At 40.0% G+C, this 11,800-nt stretch overlaps 1 protein-coding gene across 1 annotated transcript; it reads left to right on the top strand.

Moving 5' to 3' along the window:
• The first annotated feature begins 362 nt into the window (after positions 1 to 362).
• Positions 363 to 10,325, top strand: slc39a8 (solute carrier family 39 member 8). The gene is made up of 8 exons (XM_030116773.1): positions 363 to 942; positions 1,541 to 1,703; positions 3,504 to 3,673; positions 3,748 to 3,870; positions 4,768 to 4,938; positions 7,799 to 8,006; positions 9,172 to 9,356; positions 9,909 to 10,325. The coding sequence occupies exons 1-8, from the start codon at positions 721 to 723 to the stop codon at positions 10,053 to 10,055; spliced, it is 1,389 nt and encodes a 462-aa protein (XP_029972633.1). The 5' UTR covers positions 363 to 720; the 3' UTR covers positions 10,056 to 10,325.
• The last annotated feature ends 1,475 nt before the right edge of the window (positions 10,326 to 11,800 follow it).

The raw sequence follows: 11,800 nt of genomic DNA on the forward strand, positions 1-11,800 counted from the left end.
CCATGAGTTCAACCGAACCTGTGAAAAGTTTTTAGTTTTCTTGTGTTGTTCACTCTTCGCGTCCAGCAGGTGGAAGCAGAGACCTTTAATCTCAACACCTCACGTGCTGGATTTGTTTCTTTTATTTTCTTTTTTTTTTTTCCTCTCAAACTTCCAGCTGTTTTCTTCTTGTTTTTGTTTTTTTAAAGTGAGCAAACGGACACGCAGCTGCACGCTGGGACGCACGCACTCAGACATCCCGTGTGATCTCTACACTTTGCACACACGCTCCTGCACTCTGATCGGTGTGTGCGTGTGCACGCGCGTGCACGTGGCATACCAAGTGAGAAGTCAGTCACAAAAGAAAGCATTGAGTCCGCGGGCGCACACGCGGTCGGTCACCTCCATTTTTCCTCTCCGGGGCTGATCTCTGAACCTCCTGCACCTCAGACTGTCCGCTGATCTCTCTCAGCTCGCAGCTGCACGTCTGAAAGCTTCGAAGCGGTTCATAGATGTAACTGGAAACAAACGGGGGAAAAAAAAAAGGCTGCAGAAAGTCAGAAAAGTCAGATTTGCGCTGCGTCCCCGCCGGCATGGATCTGCGTTACGCACGGATATCCTGAACTCTCTGAGGAGGAGAATGCGCTCTGGAGTGCAGAAGTAGTTTCTTTTTTTTATTATTATTATTATTTATTGAATAAAAGCATTTCAACAAGGAAATATAAAGACTGGAAAGTGAAGATGTCACACGCGGGATGCTTGCTCACGTGCGTTTTATGTTTTGTCACGACGTGCCAGAGCGTTAAAGTGATCTCAGACGGAGACGGCTTTTTGGAGAATGTTTTACGCTTTTATGGTGAGAATTCATCCATCACGACAGACAACCTGGAAGATTTACTGCAGCTGATCTCTGAAAGAAGGTCTCAGTCGGTATTAGATGAAAATCCACTGGAAAACCAAGAGGTAGGTCTTTCTGTTTGATCACGGATCATTTAAACCTCTCGTTTTGATTCCATCAGCTTCACCCAGCTGATTTTACACGTGTTACACACCCACACATTTTCACTTCATAAAACAGAATTCTAAACAACATTTTCTATTCGATTTGATTTTCTTATTTGTTTTTAACCTCTTAATTGTTTTTGGTAATCTTTTGCATCACGAGTCTGATATTAAAGTCAGTTTGTCTCTTACTTTGGTGGATATAAGATTAACATTGGTTATTCTTCATATGTGACTCAATTTATAGTTTTGTTTTTTTTTGGTAACCAATTTTACTTATTGATGTCCAGTTTCCATTAATGAGTACTTGATGTTACTGAATGGATGTAAATTAAAATTTTCAGTTATTTGTTTAGATTTTCAAGTAAAAACAATGGAATCAAAGCTTAGAACAAGCACATTATGTTATAAAAGTCTATAATAAATTCACATGTATATGTATTTTTACATTTTCTTAATGCTGTGCTATATTTCCTCACCCAAATAATAATACTGTATATAATGATATGGATTTAAATGAATGAAAAGCTGTGACTAACTGTGCCTTCCTGCCCCTCAGTGTCCCTCTGCTGAGCAGATCTTGGCCCACTTTGGGTTCAGTAATGTCAGCCAGCTGACCGTGGGACATCTGGGGACGATCTGCCCCGCTGTGTTGACCCAGGTGCTGCTGCCCTCCTGCCCCTACTCCCCCTCCAAAGCCCTGCTGCCCGTCGACTACTCTGGTCAGTTGCTTCATCCTGACTCCGGTTTATTTGTCCGGACCCCCGCAGCGCAAATGATTTACAGTTCATGGAGGTTTGGTCCGGGCCCTTTTATCCACTGACACACGAGGATCTGAGAGGGTTTTGAAGAAAACTTTCACTTTTCAGGGATTTAGTTTAATTCCATTCTGATCTGTTCAAGATACAACATAAGTACAACAAATCTGCTCTCAGGGGAAGTTATAGCTTCACACTGTGATCGCACACCTTCAGAGACACCTTAGGCTGATTTCTCAATGAAAAAAGTTCATTAATATTTACAAATTTGCATTTTTCTATTGTCATTTAATGTGATGGGGCTATTATGGAAGTGCACAGTGAGAAAGAAGCATGGATAACAGGGGTTTTCTAGAATTTATCATTATTTTAAAGAATCTAGAGGACAGAAACGGTTGAATTCTCCTCAGCTTGCTCCGTGGCAACCTTTTATTGGAGGCCACTAAAGGGGGATGTGGACCCCACCGCGAAAACATGGGGATAAATCACCATCCCCCTTTTCTGCACAACACAAAACTCTTTCTTCTGATTTTTCTTTTCATTGACAACCGATTTCTTCATCTTTCCCTTTCTGCACGTGCGCTGACAAAAAAGCACATCGGCCTATTCAGTGTTTGTTTTTATTTTTCTATTTCCTTGAATATCAATAAAGTCCCTGCTGGGAAGCCGGACTGCACAGAGAAGAAAAGTTGAGCAGGTCGTTTTCTCTCCATCTCTCCATTTCTGACGGTTAAACTGTTCAGTGTCACCTTGAATGCGACAGATGCTGCCGATAAAACATTTCCCAAACCTGCTATCGCTAAAACACTTATCATCCAAATCAAAACATGGATTCCAGGTTGGGAATCAACAACACTGTGCTCATACAGATGAGATAGAATGTTTAAAAGTCGGGGGTTTGTGGGGGGCGGGATATAAATCATGATCGTCAATATAACATTTAAGATCTCATCGCTAAAAGGAGCTTATTTTGCCCACCTCATTGACATTGCTGAGGGTTCAGACCACAGCCCAAAATTCCAAAAATGTGTTCAAAAGGTAATAAAAACAGAATGTGAGGATTTGCTGGTAAACCAATATTTCAATAATTAAGCATGAACAACATATTAAGACAAACATTTCACTTTTTTAAATAATATTTAACCATCTTTACCATTTTCTCTTAATAACTGCTTATAAACGTCTTTGAAGTGAGGAGAGCGGTTACAGCAGCTCTGAAACGAGAATATCTAATGTAGGACTCACTCATCTGACAAGAGGAAAGAACATTATTATAATAGTGACTAATTTATCAAAGTTATTGACGTTAAACTGAGCTGAGAACCGAGAAATGAAAGCTCCAAGCCGTTCTGTGAGGGGGGAGTTTGTGAAAAAAGTGTTGGAATCTACAGAAAGTGTGCAGCCAGATCACCAATCAGCCGTAAGAAAAACAGGAGCAGACAGGATTTTCATTTTTTTCTCCTCGCTAAATCAAGTGAAATCATTTGTAGCATTTTGGATGCGTTTAAAAATCAAAGGAAAATGGAAGGAACAGGTTGGGAAGTGTAAATTTGAACTTGTTTCTCTGAACTTTTCATAAAGTAATCAAACTCCTTTCAGTTAAAACAAAGAGACACATGTTGATGTTGATATTTTGTCTATCATTTGACAAATCCATCCTGTTCCAGATCAGACTGTTCTGTACGCGGCCCCTGACTGAGAAGCGATGGAGTGTGTGTGTGTGTGTGTGTGTGTGTTGATGAGTCCCTGCTTCTGCCCTCTCAGTCTGGGGTTATGGCTTCCTGGCCGTCACCGTCATCAACCTGGCGTCTCTGCTGGGCCTGCTGCTCATCCCCTTCACCAAGAAGTCGTATTTCCCCAAAGTGCTGACCTACTTCATCGCCCTGGCCATCGGGACGCTCTTCTCCAACGCCGTCCTCCAGCTCATACCTGAGGTCTGGAGCGGGAAAAGGCAGGCCTGAGCGCACGTTGCACACAGCAGCGCTGACTCTGCTCTGTGACCCTGCAGGCTCTGGGCTTCAATCCCAAATCTGATAACTACGTGGCGAACGCCGTGGGGATATTCGGAGGGTTTTACCTGCTGTTCTTCGTGGAGAAGATACTGAAAATGGCTCTGCGCATGGAGCACGAGGTGAGATAGGAAATCCCCTTTACTGCCCGCTGATATCGAGGTTTCAAGGTTTGTGCCTGCACTTCACTATCTGTCATTTATTGCCACAAAGTGGTGCCTATCTTAACTTCATGGGATTCCCATTTATCAATTGTGGCAGTGGCAGTGTCTGTCCTGTGAACCTAATTTTAAGATATGAACGACAAACCTCAAGGAAGCAACTAAAATACATATTTATTTTTAAAGCTTTTTCAGTTTATTAGCCTCGTGCAAAAGGTTTCATCCAGTCATCCACATCGAGAACTCTCGAGGGAAACCAGAGTGCACAGAGAAAATCCACGCAGACTTCAGATTCAAACTAGTTTAAGTAAATTATTATATCATCATACTTCAAAACAGCAAGACATGGCACTTGACTACTGTTGTAGTGCAATCAGAACTCCTTTACTATTTGATAACTCACAGCTCTGCCACAGAAAACACACATTTCTCTAATCATGTAAATATGTACTGATCATGAGAACCATGGCCACAACAACAAATACAGGCCAATTTAACGTTCCACATTTCAAATAAAATTAATTCTCCATCATTTTGACACTAAAATTATTTAAATATAAGTGAAGTTTGAGCAGAAGAATGAAGAATATGCTCAGGGTCAAAAGGTCAAATTGTACAGAAACTGCTTAAGTTCCGTCCTTTTCACCAGATCGACCTCATCGAGGTAAAAACAAACAAGTCAGTTTAAAAGCTCTGAAATAATTAAGAAAAAGTATTTACAAGACAAATACTCAAGTAACTAACTTAAGTAAAGTTTGTTTTCCACCTCTGTACTCAAAAGCTGTTTTGTTGTGCTTGAACCTTTTCGTTTTTCTCAATAAAAAGTTGCACTCTGAGATGTTTTCCATGTTTGTTCAGCACGGCCACAGCCACTTTGCCCCCGTAGAGACGTCTGTTGAAAACTCTCTTCACAACGGAGACATCCCGGATAAGAAGGACTCCGTCGTTCTGACCAACATCTCCAACGTCACTGCCAACAAGAGCGTCCCGAACGCCGACCCCGGACACGCCAACCCCACGGCTTCTCAGGTACGGCTCAGGTCGTCTGCTGCCCGACGACAAACTCAGGCTGGATCCAGAGAGAGGAAAGACGATGAAGAGGATTTGGGCATTTGAGCCAAAAATCAGCCAATTTTAACAGAAAAAGTCAAAGCATTTTTTATATATATATATATATATATAATAAGTTTTTGTTTTGGTTTTTTTTGCAAAAAAGACTAATTTGAAGTAGTCCTACTCTGTTTGTGGGCTAAATGGAGGGTAATTTACACTAATCCCTACTAATTCCTTCACACTAGAACTGGATAGTAAAACACATTTTCATCTGGGAAATTGAACAATGTCAAATAGAAAGTTTAAAAATGATGCTCCAATTCCTAAAACCCTCAGTTAACAGTTGCAAACTGTGTATAAAAACTTCCACTTTCAGAAAGCTCAATATTTGAATGGAAAATGCAGAAATGTGGAATTTTTCGGTCACTGCAGTCTAAACCCACAGCAGTTCCAGCATGCTTTAGAAAATGGCCTTTGTGGTTCGTCCTGGTCTGTTCAACTCTGTGACCAGTGAATCGGAGTGTGAGGGGGAATGTTAGTTATTGTTTGCCTCCCAGTCTGCTGCTCCTGTGTCGTTGACCTGCGCTGCAGTCAGTCAACCTTGTCCTGTTTGATCCTCGTGAGTAGCTCAGTCTTGAGAGTTGAGATAAGCCTGGTTAAAACTGGGTCCCTCCTTATATCTTATCTGCAGTCCCTCAGTGTGCTCGATCGAGATTTGCTGTTGAAACCATTTCTCTATCACCCCACAAAAGGAACCCATCATCCATGCTCTCTAATTGATAAAAGAAAAACACAAGTTGACAGAAAATCGGATCTTCATGAGGGAATGTTGGTGTACTGACTGGATCACTGAGACCAATGTGCTTCGGAGTCACTTTGTGAGCTGTTAGCGGTGATAAGAAGCGATCCGATCAGCTGTTAATATTTAACAGTGACGTCCCCTGTATTAATGCTCCTGTTAGGATCAGAGTGCCAAACAAAACGCATGTGCCTGTAAACACAAGAGAGATCAAGCGGTAAAACCAGGCACTGGGCTGCAAATTCTTCTCCTCCCGCTAAATGCTACGATTGTCTCAATCCTGCACAAAGACTCCTTGTTTGGGGGTTTAAAAAAAAAAAAAAAAAAAAAAAGGCGGTTTCCGTCACTGCAGAATGTCTTTGACTGATTCCCAAAGGTCCTGTTTGTGTCCACCTGATCTCAGGTTTCCCGCTAATGTCCCTTTATCTGCATATCTGGAAGTGAAGACGTCTGCTGCGAACACAGTGGCATTGCTCCCTCAGAGGAGGTCAGCGCTCGGCTCCCGGTGGAAATGTTCACACTTTATTGATTAAAGTCCTGAAAAAAATTCTGTTTTTCACTGTTAAACCAACACGGGAAGCCCTTTGGTCCAGAATACTGTACTTTTTGTTGATATTGTAGTTTTAGTTTGCTGCTTTGCATTTTTACACTGGCTTTATTGGATTTTTCAACAGATTTACTAGAAGCAGGCATGACTCATTTTTGTTTGACTTTTTGGCTTGTTTGACCAGCCTGCAGGGAGTTTTTGGACTGTACGTTGATTTGGATGTTTTGGTTTTGGGTTTTAGATCAGGTTCTTGTGGGATTTTAGTTTTTTTAAATGTCATGATTTTTGGATTAATGTTTTCATAAGAATGACTGAATTAATGCTTTTTCGAACACTCACCATGTTCAGACTGATGTTTAAAACTTGGTTTTGACATGTTTACAATAGGTTGACAAATTACTGTAATTTTAGATTCTTTTTAGAATAGTATCAGACTGATGTTTATTGGGTTTCTATATGGTTTTCATACTGGTTTTGAATTTTTTTTTGTCTGTTTTCTTTAGATTTTAGTTGGACACTAGTGACTTTGAAACTGATCGTCGACATTCTTTTGTTCTGGCTTCAGTCTGTTTTTACTTATTTCTGGTTGGTTTTGCAGTGGTTTGTAGCTATTTGGACTGGTTTCTTAGAGGTTTTTGTTCTGGTTTTTGCTTGTTTTTAGACAGGTTTTTCGACTTGCTTCGAGCTTCACCGGTTCCACATCATATTTCCTGCTTCACGCGGTCAAACCACACAAACAACAAGCCTTATGTTTATTCTTTGAATGTAACACTTTCACTTTACATTAGTGCTGTCAGTTTTAATCGCATTGATCGCAATTAATCGTGATTAATTCATGGAGAGCTGTCAACAGTTAACTTTTTTTAAGTTGAGATTAATCGCAATGAAGAATCTAATCCTCATAAATCAGTCCCAATGTCAGCAAAAAGACTATTATCCTCGAGTTCTTATCTTTGACCCAATTGGCAGACCTCAATGGATTAATTGCGATTAAAACTGACAGCATTACTTTACATTCATTAACTCTCTGTACTAATGTAAACGCTGCCACCCTTGAATATCTGATATTTTTCACAGTATGACTCTGACACCAACATGGGATTAACATTAAGCTTCTCTTCAGTTATTTTATTAATATTCATCTTAACTGTTGTAATCATCTCTGTTCTGCCTTCTTACCTCCAATTTTAATCTTTCTGCAAAATCAATAACTATAATTTATTCAGGATTTTAGCTCTCTGGCTTGGGAACAGTTTTATTATCCTATTAGCTTTAAAGTCACCAGAAAACACTGATGACTTCCAAACTTTACAAGCATTTATTCCTCACCTTGTTTGTAAAAATGTTCAACATTCTCCTGCATTTTTTTTGCGAACTTGTGAACTCAATGTTTCAAATACAGGTGTAATATCACGTTATCTTGCCGACTCCCTAAATCCACATGTGAGTGATTGGTGGGTAATCCAATTCTGTCTTTGTCGGCCCGGCAGGACCTGGAGGCGTCCGCCGTGATGTGCCACTGGCTGCGAGGGCGGCGCATCAGCAGCATCAAGACCGTGGCGTGGATGATCACCCTGAGCGACGCGCTGCACAACTTCATCGACGGCCTGGCCATCGGCGCCTCCTTCACCGTGTCCGTCCTGACGGGGTTCAGCACGTCCACCGCCATCGTGTGTGAGGAGTTCCCCCACGAGCTGGGTGAGTGAGAATGGGACGGCTGCAGGGCAGAAGTCTGAAGAACGAATTAAACACCGATGGGTGATTTGCAGAGTTACACTGAGCCGATTCGTCCACGATAAAACCCGGATAACATCGTCATTAGTCAGGTGTGCCGTTAACTCAGTCCACAGATCGAGCCGGTTGAACCAACCCCAAACTTGCAGCCAGAGATAAACCGGTATCTCAAAGCTGGTTATCAACTTCTTTTGTTCACCCAAACGAAGAGGCGGGGCTGCTAGTTACATGCAGCAAGACTTAACTAGAAGTTTCTTTCTCAGAAAATAGGAGTCGGCCTCACCTTCCTGCTGGGGAAGATGATTGACGTGACAGTTTTTTGTGTTTGATATTTTGAAAAAAATCAGTCACATCTGATTCAGATTTTGAGAGTTTTTATTAGTTAGATTAATAAAGAGTAATATAGGTCTGCCCATAAAAAGAATGAAAGATGTGTACAGTTCTAATAATAACAAAAACTAGTTATAGCTTTTATATAAAATATCATGTTAAAAAACACATTTTGTTAAAAAACGTCAATGCAACAAGTGGTCTTGTCTTTTTTGGGTTTTTTTTGCCTCTTCATGAGTTTGTCCCTGATTGTGCATAATTCATTCATTCATTCATTCATTCATTCAGTCATTCATTCAGTTACTGATCCTTTCTATAAACAAAAAATGACAAACGTGTAACCTAACAGTCAAAATAAGACCTGCAGCTGTGGGCGAGGAGCTTGCACAGACCACTACTTCCCTTCAAAAAATACCATTTCGACCACAGAAACTTTCCCGAAATGCCAGCAGCCATCACTGACACTTTTCACTTTTTTGACTAATGCAACCAGTCTCTTTTTCAATTCCTTTTACGTTGCCATCAGCAGGTGTTAAACACTGACATCCTTCTATATATCACTGGGTGAAGGCAGGATACACCCTGGACAGATCCATCGTGGCACACACACAGAGAAACAGGCATTCACACACACTCACTTTCACTAATACATGCACTGGTGACGCTCATGCTTTTGAACTGTGGCAGGAAACCAGAGGATCCATCGAAAACATGCAAACTCCGCACAAATAGCAGCCCTAATGGACCTATTGTGTAGTTTGGCTGCTGGAGTTAGTTTAATGTCTTATTCCCTCCGCAGGAGACTTTGTAATCCTGCTGAATGCTGGCATGAGCATCCCACAAGCCATTTTCTTCAACCTGCTGTCGGCGGTGTCGTGTTACATCGGCCTGGCGTTCGGCATCCTGCTCGGGAGCAACTTTGCCCCCAACGCTATCTTTGCCATCGCCGGAGGAATGTTTCTGTACATCGCTCTGGCAGACATGGTGAGAGGATCACATTGACTGGAAATGTCTGAAATGTTTCACACATTAACATGTCATATCTTCTTAAACGTTTTCCACAATGTGGCTTTTCGTCACCCCACTTTCTTGAACCCACAGCTTCACATTTTGTCATTCGCCACACTGCTTTAGTGATTTCCACACCAAACAGGTGGCTGTTTCCAGTGTGTCACTTACCACACAAAACTGAAGGCTCACATCAAAAGTGCAACATTTATCTGCAATATTTCACTTTGACTAATCAGTGTAAGCAAAACTAGAGAACACGTCCTGACGGGTAGCTTAAAATAGGTCAAATTTACATGTATACAACAGGCTCTCTGCAGCAACTTTAAAAATGACACTGGTCCTGGTGTTGAGTTTTCAAGCTTTGTGTGCTGCCACCATGTGGTGCAAAAGAAAACCGCAGGTTATAAATCACAGACAAATTGATTCAATCTATCAGTTTATGAACACCCTCATATGTGATAGATACTTAAAGATATGTAACTGTGGTTTTATTGGAGAATTTCTGACTATGATTCCTGTGTTCAGTTCCCAGAGATGGACAGTATAGTACGAGAGCAGCGGAGAACTTCCAGCAAGATAATCTTCTTCCTGATCCAGAACGCCGGGCTGCTCACCGGCTTCGCCATCATCCTGCTGATCACCATGTTCGCTGGGGACATTAACCTGGGCTAGAGGACACATCCTGGGAACTCAGATAGTTTAATAACTGCAATAGCTGCTTCTGTTTCTGCTCATGCGGTTTGAGCAGGAAAGTGAATATAAAGTGAATGTTCTGTACAAACAAAACCAAGAAGGGAAATATAACTCTTTTATACTTTTGGACTATCAGTTTAGAGAAATATTTACTCGATAAAAAAGGGAAAAATCTTTGCAATCATGTATGAAATCTGCACTGATTTATCTTAAGGAGACAATAAATTATTTTTTTCAGTCTTCATATATTGTCAATGTCAATCATTATTAATATTAATATAATTATTGCTTTTATTATTTAGAAAAATAATTATAAAAATAAGTGGGGATTTCAAAGTGTTTTATTTAAAGAATATATTAGTGAGCATTATTCCAACTTAATGGTATTACAGAACTTATAAGCTTTAGCTTGAACTCAGCTGAGGTAGTATGGTTTCAGCTGTGTAGCAATATGGAGGTGCATCTCATAATGCTATAATATTATTGTATTATTTACTAAGTGTAATATTTTTTGTAACATATTCATACACTCATAAAACTGATCATTAAAATCTGTTAAAAAAAAAGAATACCTACACTTCAGCTCATGAAAAAGTTTTGCATTAAATTACAAGAAATGTTAACTCTTTCATTGAAATAAAATAGTTCTGAGATGCAACTGATTTTTTTTTCTTTTGAGATCACCCCATTAAAATGCATTTCAAGCATTTCAGTTTCAAGGAAAACATTTTATGTAAATTTAGTAGAAATATAGGTAAAAAAAAAATTACAACTGAAATAGATTAATAAATGGATTCATACTTATACTGGCCAGGGCCTCTCTTTGTGTGAAGTTTGCATGTTCTTCCTGTGGGTGTCCTCCAGCTTCTATGACTTTCTCCCACAGTCCAAAATCATGCAAGTGAAGTTATCCTAAATTGACCCTAAATTGCCCCAAAGTGTGAATGTGAGTGTGTGGTTGCTCATCTCGATATGTTGGCTCTGTGACAGACTGTCGACATGATACAACGCGTAATAGATGTTTTTAAAAAAGTGATCAAATAAACCAATAAATGCAATCCAAATAAATTCAGACAACTGAAAAATCAGTAAACCTACATTCCATTAAATCTTAATAAAATTAACTAATTTCACAAATTACATCTGAATCTCTTTGTATAATATCCATTCTGCACTAATGTGAGACTGTTAGTCACTTCTTTTAAAGTTCAGACACTGGGGGATTTACATTGTAGTTAAATCATTCAGAATAAATCATGTCAATATTAAACAGTCTCATTCAAAGCTTGTAAATGTGAAAATGTAATTTGGCCCCTAAAAAAGTACAACAAAGGTAGAAAATTGTAAAATGCATTGAAAGGATAGCAAAATAAGTTTTTCGGTTAATAAACATGAGCTGACCTTCAGTCAGGGAACATAAGAGTCAATTTTTCAAGTTTCTTGTTATCTGGCTGATAACAGCGTCAGCCAATCAGCGTTCAGAAAGAAGGATGGATGATGCGTTCTTGCTCCACTGTATAGCTGGGAAATTCCCCAATTGCAAACGAGAAAATCCCGCACTTGCATTGTGTAAGGATAATATTTAACCATTATACCATACAGTTGGTGATGACTCCAGATTTGTCAGTTTTCAGAGAAAATGTATGCAATTTCAGCCAGCATAGTTTGGTAAACAAAACAGCGACAACAAAAAGGGAACGCGTGTTCTTATGGTAGTAGCGCTT

This window comes from Salarias fasciatus, chromosome 19, assembly GCF_902148845.1.
Source record: "Salarias fasciatus chromosome 19, fSalaFa1.1, whole genome shotgun sequence".
Classification (NCBI taxonomy): Eukaryota; Metazoa; Chordata; class Actinopteri; order Blenniiformes; family Blenniidae; genus Salarias; species Salarias fasciatus.